Source organism: Aquila chrysaetos, chromosome 4 (assembly GCF_900496995.4).
Source record: "Aquila chrysaetos chrysaetos chromosome 4, bAquChr1.4, whole genome shotgun sequence".
NCBI classification, from domain to species: Eukaryota; Metazoa; Chordata; class Aves; order Accipitriformes; family Accipitridae; genus Aquila; species Aquila chrysaetos.
This window is the reverse complement of record NC_044007.1, coordinates 56,768,152-56,784,101: the sequence shown is the minus strand read 5'-3', so window position 1 is coordinate 56,784,101 and position 15,950 is coordinate 56,768,152. Positions and strand designations below refer to the sequence as shown.

Sequence of the window (15,950 nt, the reverse complement as noted above, 5' to 3'; positions counted from 1 at the left end):
TGAGAACAAGTCAGGACTAGAGGTGGCACGCCAGACATTGTGATAGGATAGAAAGGCAAAGCAGTAAAACATGGAGAAGAATGAATTTCGGGGAGAATTAATAAGGGGAAAGAAGACAGGGATCAGAGGGCTGAGAGCAGAAGGGTGTCGTGATTGTGGGTGAGTGGGAAAAGGTCAAATGACAAGAAAATGGAGAGAAGGAGGTGGTAGCCAGGCAGTGTTGGAAGTGAGTGACCGAAGTGATAACTGCAGAGGAAATCTAGTATATGAAGATCAGGAAGAAGTGTTTTGCTGTGGAGTAAAGTAGAAGCTTTTTTTTTTTTAAATTTAAATGAGTAGCAGGTGAGAAGTTGAGTGAGAGATGAAGGTGAGAAATCACCTTACTGGGGGATTAGCTAAGTTAGGGGTTTCTTGTACCTCCTCTTCATGGACATACAAGACCATTACTGATTAGACACAGAGTTCAAGTGAATAAACTCTTCCAGACTTGCACTGGTTATATTGGAAACAAAAGTTGAATGCCTTGCCAAAACTGGGCTTTGAGAAGGCATCAACAGCAGGCTAGAAGTTCAGGGCAGCTATGAAGTAGAAGGCATCAAGTTGAGGAGAAGAAACAGAGGTAAGGAATATAGTGTGTGTGGGTTGACCATCATCTTCAGTTGAGGCTCCGCTACAAAAAATGAGCACTGAACTTCAGATTATCAATGTGGAAATAAAAATTGCTAAAAATTACTAATATTCTAGGAAATATAAAGAATAAGTTCTCCACCAATATTTATTAATAGCTGGGTATCTAGTCTAACAGCTGCTGAATGTTATTAGAGATTCCTGCTACATGTTCAGTGGCTCTAAAGGAGCACTGGTTATGATAATTTGCTATACTTAGTCTTTCCAGTAGTGTGGTTTTCAAACTGTTTCTATATAGAATAATGTTATTTATATATACCTAACACTGTGTTCAAATGCTCACTAGTCAAAGAATTTCTAATGTGTTTAGCCTGGGGATTTTGTGCCAGATTTTTTTCTGTGTTCAATTTAATCGCAGTAAAATCACAGTAAAATTTGGAATTTGACACAAGGTTTGAAGTTGATAAAGCATGTTATTCATCAGATGGATGGCATTATCTTCCTGCCAACTACTGTGTGTAATTTGAAATGTTTCAAGTCAATAGAGATCTATAGCACAGGAGATAAAAACAAATTTAAATCTTTGACCTTTCAAACTTACACTTACCCCTTTTCACTATAGGTTGGACACCACTGCATGAAGCTTGTAATGTAGGTTACTATGATGTTGCTAAAGTCCTGATAGCAGCAGGTGCTGATGTGAACACACAGGGCTTGGACGATGATACGCCACTTCATGATTCTGCTAGTAGTGGGCATAGAAACGTGAGTGTACTGGGAGAGTGGGAGGGGAGTAAATAAGTAGTTTGAAATGCTCAGTCTTTAGAACAAATCTGAACTGTCCTGATTGCTGTCATATGGTTTTATAATTCTGCTTCTGCTGTTTTGGGGGCATCTTAAAGTTGTTTTGGTTTTCTTTGATTCATCTTGCTTTTCTGTTTTTTACTTCTGTTGCCAGATATTTTCTGCCAGTATCTGTTTTCTTAAATATTTAACAGTTTCACTTTTACTTTTTTAATAAATAAACATTTTGGTGACTTTTTTTTTTCGAGAGAGACTTCTACTGTATAGAATTCTCAAAAAAAAAATGTCTCCAAACAGTATACTGTGGGTTTCTGTGTGTATATATATATATATATGTAAAATATTTAAAGGTATATATCCTACATTTATTTTTATATATTTGTTTATGGACTTTGAAATAGAGCAGTGATGTATATATAGTCTTAATAATTTTTTTAAAAATTTAGCAATAATGACTTAGCGGAGAAGATAAATGGAGCACTGTAGGTATTTTACATAAATTTCTGCATTTGTTCTTGTTTTCTGCAAACTAGATGCAGAAATTACTCTGCTCTCCCTTTATATCTCTTTTATTTCATTACTATGTGTGCGATCTGCTGTATAAAGCAAAAAGTAGAAAATATCCTTAAATCAAGTATACCTTCCAAACAAGATACTCAGTTTGAAAGGATCTTCTGGAAAGGCTAGAGAAATGAATTACGATAATCTGATTGTGAAATTTTTATTAACTGTTCAGTGACTGTTTCTTATGGGTGTCTAAACAAAAGTGGGTCTTTAGATTAAACTTGCATAAAATCGTAGAGTTTTGGAGAACTGGACCTCTTGCTTGTCTGGTCTTAGCATACCTATCTGGGACAATCTCACTGACACTATGTATTGGAAAAATTCTGAAGTTTCATGTTAACATATCACTGTCTGCTGAATTTCCCCATTCCTAGTATGTAGGACAAAAAAAAAAAAAAAAGTAACTCATAGTGGATACTGTGCTGAAAATGCAGAGGCCTTGGTATCATTGTAACTTTAATAATTCGTTGCCCTAGATGCTAGAGAAATTGATGATTTTGCTGTATTGTATTCAGTTGGGGATGGCGGTAGTTTATTCCTCCAATAAGATACTTGGATCTCTGTCAGGGCTTTTCTGAAATGCTGTGGAAACCAATAGTACTGCTACTTGAAAAACTTTTCCTGTTCTTAAGAGTTACGTGCTATAAAATTAGGAGCGAGGAGGTGAATCAACTGCAGAGTAGAGAGCTTGGTAGGTGAGAAACCAGATGAATTGTGTGAGGAAATACTATAACAGCACAAACAAAAGGCCACTGTTGCTTTTCTTTAAGATGATGCTATGTCTGTGTAACAAGAGGACAACTTTTTTTCAGTCTTCTCATTGCCTCTTCTAATGAGCAGATTACATACACCTGGACTTCGCAATCTAGTTGCTGAAGTCTTGCTTGCCAGTCTGTTTCACAGGTAGGAGTTTAGGATTGCATATCACATTATCCACATTTTGTGTGCAGTGAAAGATTTTTATGCTGGTCAAATAATATGCTGTGGAAAACCTAAAACTTCATTTATTTAATGCTGCAGATTGTGAAGCTCTTGCTTCGACATGGTGGAAATCCATTTCAAGCTAATAAGCATGGGGAGAGACCTGTTGATGTTGCTGAAACAGAAGAGTTGGAAATGCTATTGAAAAGGGAGGTGCCCATCTCTGATGATGAGGACAGTTGCTCAGGTAAAACCCATTTAATTGTGTACTTCAGGTGTGTCAATTTGTCTGAAGTCAGGTGGTTTTAATCTTTTGCATAGTGTTAGCTATTAAGAGTTGCTGCAGGTAGCAATTGCTATTGCTAAGGTTGTTTTCCACTTTTACTTTACAGGTAGTTTTCAAAACTTTCAGTTGAATTATCTGAAATGTTTATTCAGACTTTTTTTTTTTTTTTCCCCTTCTCTCTCTCTCTCTAATAAGCCCTTGCCACTCTCCAAATCAACCCTACTTCAGAATGGTGGTTTTACCAGAGAAAGATAGAGAGAAAAATATCATATTTATTATGATATGAAGTGGTTTCTGAGAGGTCTTCTTGGGAGAAAATATCCCCTAAGTCACTTATTTCACATCCTTAGTAGATGAATTGGGAGCTAATGTCTCACATGGGTATAACTTAGTTACACTTACTCAGTAAAGTCCCTGCCCGTGGGGGAATCACTGGTTTGTGAAGGTGACTAGATAGTAGTGTGCTTACATAGAGGCAGTAATTCTTGGCCCCTACTGTATTTCTGCAGGTTAACGAGCAGGTATCACCTCTTGGGGCACAGAAAGAACTATTGTCTCCTTGGAAGCAAAAGACTATTGACCATGAGTAACTTGCTTGAGTGCCAGGCAGGAACTTTTCATTCTACTTTCACAGAATCTTGAGGAATTCAGTTTCCTTTGAATAAAAGAAATGAGGTGGATTGAAAACTGGCTGAATGGCCAGGTCCAGAGGGTGGTGATCATTGGCATGAAGTTTAGTTGGAGACCAGTAACTAGCAGTGTACCTTGGGATCAATACTGGGTCCAGTCCTGTTTAACATCTTCATTAATGATTGGGATAGAGTATACCTTCAGGAAGCTTGCTGATGACACAAGGTTAGGAGGAGTGGGTGATGTACCAGAGGTTGTGCTGACATCCAGAGGGACCTCGACATGTTGGATAAATGGGCTGACAGGAACCTCATGTAGTTCAACAAGGGGAAATGTGAAGTCCTGCACCTGGAGAGAAACAACCCCAGGCACCAGTACAGGCTAGGATCTGACCAGCTGATGTGTTTGGAATGGGGAAAGACTGTTAAGAGCAAAGCAAATAGGGACATGGAAGAGAGAAGCAGCAACTATCTGGTAGGAAAATGGTGAAGGGAAGGCGCACACAAGCTACAAGGAGTGGTTAGAGTTAAGGCAGGAAGATGATGGCCTGTACATATGGGCGAGGGGGGGAATATATAAAAGGTGGTAGTACAGAACTACTAATATGTTCTGGGTGCTACAGATAATATAGAAAGTAATAGGGACTTCTGGGATCTATTTTACTGATACTGTGTTGTTGAATACAAAGTAGCTGAGAAGCCTGCTGGCAAGGTATATGTCTTAACCATTGTGTACTGGCAGTTGGTCCATGGAGGATCTTATTGGAAATGAGGAGGAATCTTGCAGCAGAACTTTTTTTTTTTTTTCCCTCATTCAAACTTTTAATGTATTGAAACTATCTCATAACTTTTCTTACACTATTATTTCAAACTCTTCTGTTACTTTTTATTCAGTATGTCAAATCTCTAGGTCATGGTACTGAATATTACAATACTCAGTTCTTTTTAAAAAGCAAACTGATAGATTCAGCTGAAGAGGCTTGACTTAGAACCTTATTTGGAGGAAACAATATATCCAGAAAGACTTTTTAAAGATTTTTGAGTTCTAGATTTTTGTATGATCAGGTGGTGATAACACTCCATATGTTTCCTAAGATTTAATTTTAGGAACAGTTGAGACGTTTACATTTTGGACTTGCAAGTCCAAGACATCCAGTACAACATACTTGCTCCATGCTATGCACTCGTATAGCAGAGACCAGTTGCAGTGAATTATAGCATAGGCTAGTTTAGGCTGTCCATATCAGGTGCATAAAGATTCATGAGGGAATTTCTTGACATGAGCAGCTCTTTGTCTTTTAAGAATAAAAGCTTATCTGGTGTTGAAACATGACTAAATAGTTCATGTAGAAGAACATAGTTTGGTTTAGTTGTTAGAGAGCATAAGAGTTGATGAATTCCTAGAGGAGTAAGTCATCATAGTAAGGTGTCCTTGAGAAAGAGTCAGGTTATGCAGGAATTATGCACAATAGGTGAAGTTTACAATATTTAAAGTGCATTGCTTTTATTAGATTGGGATATAAATGCTAATTAATATTTTTACATACCTGGGTGAGAGCTGTAAAGTGTGGGAAGCACTTTGGTTTCATGACCTTTTGTTTTCTCTTAAAAAGCTTAATTCTAGTGAGAAGGCTTATTGTGTGCTTTGAGTGTTTTTTTTCTTTTTTCATTTCTATAGCACTGTGACTGCTGAACTGTTTTGTCCTGAACTAAAGTGTGAGGAATGTCCCATCAATATTCAACTCATTTTTGGTTTTCTTATTCTAGACTCTGAAGAAGCTCCATCTGTAAATCCTTCCAGTGTAGAGGGGAATGTGGATTCAGAAGCAGAAAAGGACTCTGTAGCCAATGACAGCAAACAAATGGTCCCTAGTAAGGCACCACTTCCATCTGCTCTTGATGAGTATGAGTTTAAAGATGACGATGAAGATGAAATGAAAAAAATGATTGATGATAAACATATTCTTAGGAAAGACCTAAGGAAAGAGGATGAGACTGAAGTTGAAAAGAACAGCGTATTTGTGAAACAAGAAAAAGTTGTCTTTTCAAAATCATTTAAAAGCAAAAAGCAGAAACCATCTCGAGTTCTGTATTCAAGTTCTGAAAGTTCAGATGAAGAAATACTTCAGGACAAGAAGACAGTCTCTCCTTGCTCTATTTCAGAGACATCAAATTCTGATGTAAGAGTGAAGAAAGAATATATAGTTACAAATGAACACAAGCAAAAAGGCAAAGTTAAAAGGAAAGTAAAAAATCAGAGCAAAAATAAAGAGAATCAAGAACTAAAGCAAGAAAAAGAAAATACTAGAGTAACAAATATAGCTACTTCTGCGTTAGATTCTTTAGATAAAACTAGAGAGGAAGAAACCTTTAAGAAGTCTTTCACCCCAAAAGACGATTCTTCTTTACATCTGTTTCATATCACTGCTGGCAAATCTCCGAAGCACCCCTGTGGATTAAGTGAAAAGCAGTCAACACCATTAAAGCAAGAAAACACCAAAACTTGCTTATCACCAGGAGGTTCTGAAATAACATTGCAATCTGAATTAGTTCGCTATGATCACAACACTGATTCTGAATATCTAGTAGAAAGTTCTAGTGGCAAATCTTGCAAGCACAAAGAAAAAAGCAGGCATCATCAGAAAGATTTTAACTTAGAATTTGGTGAAAAATCTAGCCCTAAATTTAAAGAGGAAGATAATAGCTCAACATTTGAGAATTCAGAGTATACTCTGAGAAAGACTGACAAGGAAGGTAAAACACTTAAAAAGCATAAATTAAGGCACAAAGAAAGAGAAAAGGACAAGCACAAAAAGGAACAGGATGGGGAGAAGGAAAAACATAAACATAAAGATAATGTTAAAGAGGTTCAAAGAAGTATTGAGTTTGACAGAGAATTTTGGAAAGAGAACTTTTTCAGAAGTGATGAAAATGAAGATATGTTGTTAAATATAGAACATGAATCTCTTTCTTCAGACAGAAAATCAAAGCTGGAAAAAGCTGTGGCGAAAGAAGATAAGATAGTTAAGGAGAGACAGTTCCAGAAAGAGAGAAATGCTAAAGAGGAGAGAGAGAAAGAGAAGAACAAAAAGGAGAATGAGAAGTTTCTCAAGGATGAAAAAATAAAAGATACAAAAGAAGAAAAAGAAATTATGCTTGCAGATAAAGAAATGGAATTGTTCTGCTTTGGTGTTAAAGACGAGGCAGCCAGCACGCATTTAATAGAAAAAGAAACAGATACTGAAAAGCAGGAAAAGAATTTAAAGGAAAATAAAGAAAAGACTGAAAAGCGAACCTCAGCCAGAGAAAAAGATGTTGAAAAGATAGAAAGAAAAAATGGAGAAAAAGAGAAAAAGGTAAAACATGAACACAAGCTAGAGAAAGAAAAAGCAGAAGTAAATGAAAATATAGAGAAAGTAAAGGAGAAGCCGAATTTCCAGCAAGTAGAAAGGTGCCATAAGGAAAACGATAAAATAAAAAACATGGGTACTTCTAAAAAACTTGATGACAAAGAAAGAAATAAAGAAAAAACTGATAAGAAGCATGACAAAGAAAAGGCTGATAAAGACAGACATTGGGCTGAAAGCAAAGAAAAACACTGTACTGAAAGAAAAGTCAAACAGTCTGAAAAAGAATCTGAATATACTAAAACAGAAAAAAATAGAACTAAAGACAAAGAGCTTGAAAAAAAAGACAAATCCAAAGACAAGGAGATCTCAACAGCAGCAAACTCAAAACACATGCAAGAGGAAAGGAGATGCAGTATTACAGAAAGTAATAAAACAGTGCATGACAAACTGTCATCTTTGAAAGAAAAACCAAAAGATGATTTATTGAAAACTGCAGATGGTAGAGAGAAAGATAAAAAAGATAAAGATATAGATAGGTACAAAGAGAGAGACAAGCATAAAGATAAACTGCATCAAAGTAGTTTACTTAAACTAAAACTCGAACATGAGAAACTTAAGCCTAAACCAGCTCCTGCACCAAAGGATGCTCGACCTAAAGAAAAAAGGTTAGTCAACGATGATTTAATGCAGACTAGTTTTGAAAGAATGCTTAGCCTTAAAGATCTGGAAATAGAGCAGTGGCATAGAAAACATAAAGAAAAAATAAAACAGAAAGAGAAGGAACGTTTAAGAAACCGCACTTGTTTAGAACTTAACAAGATGAAAGAAAAACCAAAACACTCATTAGCTGAAGTAAAAAGCAAAGAACTGATTCGTTCAAAAAGCTCAGAGTTGCCAGATGTTTGTATGAAGGAAAAACAGCAGAAGGATGCTACAAATAATAGATCGCAATCAGTAGATACGAGAAATGTCAATGTTACAAAGCCTTCATTGGTTTTAGATAATTTAAATAGATCCCCCAAATCAGAAAGTGAAAAGACAGGTCTGAGCTCCAGATCGGTGTCCATGGTTTCAGTTGCAAGCTCTGAGGATTCTTGCCATACCACAGTAACTACTCCAAGGCCTGTAATCGAATATGATTCAGACTTTATGCTAGAAGGTTCTGATTCCCAAATGCCTTTCTCACAATCACCATTTTTGGCAAGTGCTAAATCACCAGCCCTTCTTGAAAAAGAGACCGATGGTCTTGCTGAGTTGCCAGATCACATTAAGCCACCTTTTGCAAACAGGCTTCCACTAATGTACATTAGATCAGCATCTGTTGAAGATGTGAAACTGGTTTTAAATGAGTGTAGACCTGTTACGGAGGTTCGAAGATGCAGCATGCCTGCTGCTGTTTCTGAACACAGCAAACAGCCTCAAATATCAGAAGAAAATAATCAGAAGGCTCTGCCGTCAGTTCAGACTTATGCTAGCATTTCTCCTAAACCAGAACTACTGTGTAGCATGCTTGAAAGGGATTTTCAAAGTAGTATGTCTGGTTTGCAGTCAAACTTCACATCATGTCCAACTGGAGCTGTTAGCAACAAGCAGGCAACAATGGGTACAAGTACCATGAAAAATATTTCTCAGCTGAGCCCTTCAGAAGACTATAATATGCATTTAGAGCCATGTAGTCAAAGCGGTGTGACTCAGCAAACTAAACCGTGGGACGTGCCTTTTGACAGACTTAATTCATTAAACAATGAGTTTAACAGCTCAGGTTATGATGTATCAGAACAAGATACTAACAGTGTTATAGCAATGCATAATTCTGAAAGCAGGACATTAAGAGAGCAACAAGTATCTGAAATTTTCCCTCAGCATGCTGAAATTAAGGGAAGTTCCAGTTCTCAAAAATCTGCATCATTTTTGCCTTCACAGTCACCTTGTTCTTTACCTATCCAGCCACTCCCAGATGTGTCTAAACATGTTTCTTTACCAGGCATTAGCAGTCAAGATTCATCATTGGTACAACAACAAAATCTAGTTCAAACTACAACTTCTACTTTGGATACAGATGCTACTAGTACCAAAGAGCTGGAAAACACTTCCTTCCCTTCAAATATTAAGAAGGCTGATGCACCCATTGCTGTATACTCTGAGAGATCTGTGAAGGATATTTCACAGAGCTATGAAAGGGTGAATGATTTACCTACGATACCATTAGAAAAAGATATTCCTGAAAGCGATAGCAGTTCACAATTAAATGTAAATTCGTATGCATTCAGTAAAGTTGTTTGTAAGAATGCTGAGAGTGAAGTGGATAGTAACACAAGAGATACTTCAGACATGAGAAATGAAAAAGGCCAACAAGAAAAGTTGGTTTCAGTGCATGTTGTTGATAATAAAGCCAACGATCTCTGTGAACTAAATTCAGGAATGTCGAAGGGAATTATGAACGAATTGGCTAATAAAAACCCCTGCACTGCAGACAGAGAAAATGTGTTGACAGATGATCCACCACACTACTCCTCTTTATGTAATTTGGAAAATAGTTCACAACAGATTACACAGGAAGAGGTGCATAAATACAGCCAAATAGTTAAACTAGAAGAAGAAATTGCTGAGGATCAGAAGGTGGAACAGCAAGAAGTACCTCAAAGAATTACGAGGAACAGAGCAAATATGCTTGCTAACCAGGGTAAGCAGAATCCGCTTGGCTGCACGCAGACATCAGAAAAAGAGTCTGAATTGTCAGCATCTATGAAAGCAAGGATTAGATTAACAGAAGAGGATGATGCTCAGGTACATCATCCACGTAAAAGAAAGGTGTCACGTGTGCCTCAGCCTGTGCAAGTGAACCCTTCTTTACTGCAAGCTAAGGAGAAAACCCAGCAGTCACTGGCAGCTGTTGTTGATTCTTTGAAACTTGAAGAGATTCAGCCATACAGTTCTGAGAGAGCAAACCCATATTTTGAATACTTGCACATAAGAAAAAAAATAGAAGAGAAGCGTAAATTACTATGCAGTGTTATTCCTCAGGCACCTCAATATTATGATGAATATGTGACCTTCAATGGCTCATACCTTCTGGATGGCAATCCCTTGAGCAAAATATGCATCCCAACTGTAAGTAACATGGTCTTTAAATATACAGTACAATGAAAGGCATATTTTGGTTTTATTTTTGTAACTTTCATATTCTTCCTAACTTGCTTCTGAATACTTGTGCTGAAAATAGTAAGTTGACATATGTCAAATTAATATTGACCAGTAATGTCATATTTAAAAGACCCATTCAGTGGAAATATAAACAGTGGCTTCACAGTTGTTACAAGACACACTATCATGTATGACACCTGTAAAAGGCAGACAGACAAATGTTATATTTCAAAGTATTTACTACTGTAAAGCCTACCCTTTCAAAAGTGAAGTCAGTTGTTGAGAGCTTCTCTGAATTTCTGCTGGTGATAATTTGGTTATAACTAATTATTCAAAGTTGTTTCATTTGGAGAGGGGGTGGATGTGCAGTGCTTCAAAATATGAAGTCCATCACCAAAAGTTTTCAGTAAGAGAATGCCTGCTAACTATCTCAGTTTCTCCTTAATACTCTCAAGAGCAGCAGATGTAATCTTCTGTGTCCTGGCTTTTGTAATCTATCAGTTTAAGGTGTTCTGAATTTTATTTGATAATGTGAAGTTCTTTTCCTTTACACTGAAGAACATCCATAGTACAGGGACACTTGTTTAGTTCTAAGCTCTCCATAGTTCTGACATGGGCATATTTCTGATGACAGCTGTGAAGGAGGTTTGTGCAATGCAGAACATAATTGGCTCAAGGGCAGTTAATGTTACTATTTGCTATGGAGGTGCCCCTCAAGGTGTCTCACAATAACACGTGGTCGCTGCTGGTCTCTGTTTTGAAGTCAGCATAAAGCACTTCCTTTGCTCCTCAGCACAGTTGATTCTGTGCTTATTGTTCTACGTGGGGGTACAGGGCAGACCTGAAACATTGTGCATTTGGGGGTTTTCTGATGTACTATTACTCCCAGGAGTAGGAGATTTTCTATTTTTCTACCTATTATCTGATCCACTTAAACTATTAGCTTAAAGCTGTTTGAATGGTTTAAGTTAACACAGCTGAAATACGCTGAGATGATGCATTTGATTTCCTAAAGCAGTTGTTTGGCTGACATACGGTAGCTTGGTACTGTCAGAATTTAGTAGTATTTGATTGTATGCCCATTACTTAAGATGTGTCAAGTTAGGAAAAGTCTGAGTTTAGGAGGAATGGGGAGAATATCTTAATCCTTGACTAGCAAGAATGCCTACTAAACTGAACTGTTTGTATATATGAAATCTCATACACACAGGCCAAGTATCCAGTCTTCAGCGTCTGTATTTCTGAATAAACTAGTTATGTTGACTCTTTTAAGATAACTTGCCCCTACTTGAGATGTGGCCTTGACTTTTTCCAATAGAGTTGAAGATTCTTTTGATTAAGCAATGAACACAAATTTAATGTATAAAAGTAAATTTAAAAATATGTTTTCCTCATTCTGGAGGTAGTCATAATCCCTTGTATATAGCTGTTTCTTCTCATTTTTCCACTATGCCCCCTATGTCTGCCCAAGGGGATTAATACGTGTATCCTCTTAATGTTAGGTGAGTTCTCTCTTATTTGATGGTGACCACAGTTCTTTTAAATTAGTAGATCAATTACAGTCTGAGGAAAGATGTGGGTAAGATGACCCTTTTACTTGGTCTGTAAGTGAACTGAGATGTATAGTAGCTTTGCTACAATGTACCAGGCTGTTAGCCTTCCTCAAGTCTACAAATATTTCTCAGTGGCTGTTGCAGCTTCGATAATAAATCTTTATCATTGGGAGCAGAGATTTTTTTTTTTTTTTTTTTTTAATATCATCTGCTAGTCGAGAACATACTGTTTCCAAGCTATGATTAACTGCTTTGGCATCACACTTTGGTGCTTAATTTGGGATAAGCAGGAAGTGGAGAATCACGGCATCTATTTTTCCCTGGCCCATCCTCTACCTGGGCAATAGAATTAATTTCCCTGTCATAAATGGCAATGTGTGTAGGCACTATAAGAAAGAGAGGGTTATTGACTTGATATTAAAGCCTGCCCCATACTTCCCTCCTGTCTTTCATGCTGTGTATAACAGGGACTCTGCAGTTCATGAAAATAAATTTAGATAGTGGGGTAGTGCAAACTCTTGGGTAACTTAGGTTCAAAAAATATCAGAGATGAATGCATGCTCCCCATTCTCAATGGTTTTTAATTACTTGTTGAGAAGAAAAACCTCTAAAAAAAGTTGATAAAAATGTGAATATGTACTTGAAGGATTACAGTTACTGATTTTTATCTCATTTAGATTTCTGAGTTGCTTCCCTACACATACGTGTTCTGGTGATACTGATGATTTAAACTGTTACTTGTTTTGTATATGCTTTCATGGTACTGTTAATCTTCTACAGTTGCAGAAAGAACAAGTGGAGCTTTTTATTCCAGGCTGTTAGGAGCAAAAGAGAAGAAAAAAAATCCTGAGAAGCCAAAATAAATGATCAGGAAATTGGTGTTTATTTCCATTAGGAGTAACGTGTAAAGAAGCAGCAGGAGTTTTAATCTAAAGAGGAAGATATTTTAAGCATTTTAGTTTTGTCTGAAAAATCATCTACACTGCAGCTAAATGCTTTGTTTAATTACTGTCACTTGTGTAAACACACTATTTTGATAAAATTTTTCATGTTTCTTTCCAGAAAAAAGATAAAATTTAAAAAATTATTAGTAGTTCAGATTTAACTTCTTTGCAGAGCTTGCTTGTGTGTACAATTTAATAATTTTAGTTTGTCACCATTTAAAATCACGATCATAATAGTTCCTATTACAAATACCATAAAAAGGAATATAGCTAAACCAGAGAGCATTTCATGCTCAGAAGTGAATGTTTGTATATTCTACACATTGTCCAACAATATGAAAATAAGGGCTATGCCTAGTCTCTCTACAGTTGTGGAGTATTAATAACATGTATGTGTTGTTATGCATATAATGTGTAATTTAATATGCAACTATAAAATTACATTTCTGTTGGGATTGTTTTTTAAATTTTTCCTTTGATGGTTCTTTAATGATTCTCTGTTAAACTGATTTTTGCCTCATTAATTTACATCAGCTATGGGAAAGTAGATACTCTTTCTTAAATTATTCCTGTATCTTAGATATCACTGTGTGAAGGTGTACGTGAAGACAATATATTTAGCTCTGACACTCCGAGACTCAGAGTAGTTTGTGTAACATACTGTTCTCTGCATTGGAATTTTGTTGATGCATTATAGTTTATCTGATGAACTTCAAACATCCTGTAGGTGGGAACCAGGAGATGGTGCACTTAAGTTTGGTTTCCACAGCCTTGTTTATATACTGTAATTTATAACCTGTATCACGTAAGGCTGTAAGGATAGTCACGTATGAATTGTGGCTTCCCTCTCACCAATGCAAATACAAAACATAAGATAGGAGGCATCTGGTCGGTTCAAACCAGAAGGAAACAAATCTGAATCTTCTAACATAGTAAATTTAAATTGTACTTAGCTATGTTGCCTTTCAGATTGCTACATCAGTATGTTCTGTGGGGTTCAGTCATCTTTATCTGTACTGCCTCCTGAGAAGAGGTACCAAGATGATTCAGTTCCAGCTTCCAATGGCTATCTAGTAGATATGTTTCTAGTAAAAGGGATTCTGTCCAGTCTCTCTGGCATTGCTGTAGAAACTTCAGTGGCAAAAGCTTATTTTAGTGGTGTTACCAGAAACTTGCTTCCTAAATGCATGAAATACTATAGCAATAGAGCAGGCCAGTCGATTTGGGTGGCATGGGTGAGGGGAGATAGGGATGTGTGAAAATAATTGCAGAAGATTTGTGTATGTGTGAATCTGAGTTAGCTTCAGTGTTGCTCTTTTTTTTGTAACAAGCGCAAAGGAGGATTGAAGGTTTATGGACTGAAGAGTTGCTGTTCTTGGTGTAGTTGTTATGAAGGATGCAAGGCATGCAAGAAACTTTCTTAATTGATTTTCATGGGTTGGAGGTGGTGAGGGTATGCCTTGAACCTTAGCTATTACTGAACAAACCTGTTTCGATGACTGCCTTCTAGTCAAGTGGAGCGAAGAGGTGAAAGGCTGAGTTCTGTCCAGCTTTTCTGGGTAGTTTCTCAGACTGGGATTAGAAAACGTTTGAGAAGGCAGGGCCCCTTTGTTTTCCCTCTCTTCTGTATGGAGTCTGGGCCCTTAAGAAGGTAGTTTGATAACTTATTTTGGTTATATAGAAAACTGAGGTCAGCTTTTCCTTGTGGCATTCAGTTTCATGCTCTGTTCTTGCAAGTCCAATATACACGTTCGTATTTTCCCTACAACTTTTTGCAGCCTCTTTACTAACAGTCTCTTTGACTAGAAGATCTGAGAGACTCCTCTGGCTGCTGTTGCCTTGAAGCCTTTATCTTCATTTTCCTTTGAGAGCAAAAAGTTTATTTCTTTTGTCCAAATCCAGTGCTGGTTCACAAATTGGGATTTCCACCAGGTGGTGTGAGACTACTCAAATCCTGTTTGCAGATTTTAAGGATCTGAGGCTCTTTATTCCCGTGTTTCCCAAGAAGAGAGGAAAAAATTCATAGTTTCAGAAATTACCGTCAGCAAGCTCAGTCCTGTATTTAGCTTTATGTTTTGGAAGACAGTATAGGGCTGACCCAAGTCTTTGTAAGTGTATGCAGAGGCAGTAGCGATCTCTGGGATCATAAAAACCTGTAGCTGCCGCACAGGCAGCCTTTCGTGCTGCTAGCGCTTAGTGCTCGCGCAGAATGGCTCCGAGGGCATTGGGGGGTCCCGCCTCGGTCGGTCGGTCGGAAGGCCGCAGTTAGTGCTGCTGAGGGGCCCTCGCCCCGGGGGGTGTCTCCTAGCCCGGCTGCGTCCCTGGCCCGCACGGCTGTCCCCGGCCGGCGGGGGCCTGCCCGCCGCCCCGTCCGCAGCGCTAGGGCGCCGCCTGCTGCTTGGGACGCCTCTGGCCGGCCGGCGTCCGCCGCGCGGGCTGCCAGGGAGGGTGAAACGGCGGTTAGCTGTCGGTTGGGAAAATCGGGATGTGGCCGATCGGCAAAAGCAGTAATCTAATAAAGCAGTTCTGGGATCTGAACATAGTCTGCTGTGATGTCATAGCACCTTCACAGAGGCAGAGTTCTCTTATGCGTTTAAATAAAAGTCCACACTAGTTTGCTGTCTAGATAATTAAGTCCAGTCCAGTTATTCCCTACAGTGTTGATTCTTATTTCTTTTGCAAAATTAAACGGCCTATAAGGGAATAACATTTTATAATATTTGAAATTTTTCAGGTGATATGGATGCTTGCCAACTCAGAAATTTTTATTTCTGGATAAATGTATTGGGTTTGTGTGGTGGGGTTTTGGTACTGGGGGAGGGCCTACAGGGGTGGCTCCTGTGAGAAGCTGCTCGAAGCTTCCCCGGCTCCAAGTTGGACCTGCTGCTGGCCCAGGCCGAGTCTGTCAGCGATGGTGGTAGCGCCTCTGGGAGAACAGATTTAGGAAGGGGAACCTGCAGCGAGTGGGGGGAGTGGGATGTGAGAGGAACCCCTCTGCAGACACCGAGGTCAGTGAGGAGGAAGGAGGGGAGGAGGGGCGCCTGAGGCGGTGGATGCCCCTGCAGCCCGCGGTGAGACAAGATGGCAGGCTGTCCCCCCCAGCCCATGGAGGAGAGCGGGGGAGCGGA

General features: G+C 38.3%; 1 protein-coding gene across 12 annotated transcripts in view; it reads left to right on the top strand.

Annotated features, from left to right (window-relative positions):
• ANKRD12 (ankyrin repeat domain 12) overlaps nt 1-15,950 on the top strand; it is a 68,367-nt gene that overhangs the window by 42,844 nt on the left and 9,573 nt on the right. For 11 of the 12 annotated variants that reach the window (XR_005932166.1, XM_041122948.1, XM_030011359.2 and 8 more), the window contains 3 exons: nt 1,250-1,392; nt 3,016-3,163; nt 5,599-10,292. Coding sequence is in view for 11 of the 12 variants with exons in the window: in XM_041122948.1 (XP_040978882.1) it covers nt 1,250-1,392; nt 3,016-3,163; nt 5,599-10,292 (4,985 nt within the window). In the remaining variant the exon portion in view is untranslated. Of the gene's footprint in view, nt 1-1,249; nt 1,393-2,835; nt 2,899-3,015; nt 3,164-5,598; nt 10,293-15,950 lie in introns of those variants that run through there. The other variant, XM_030011366.2, reaches the window with a different exon arrangement.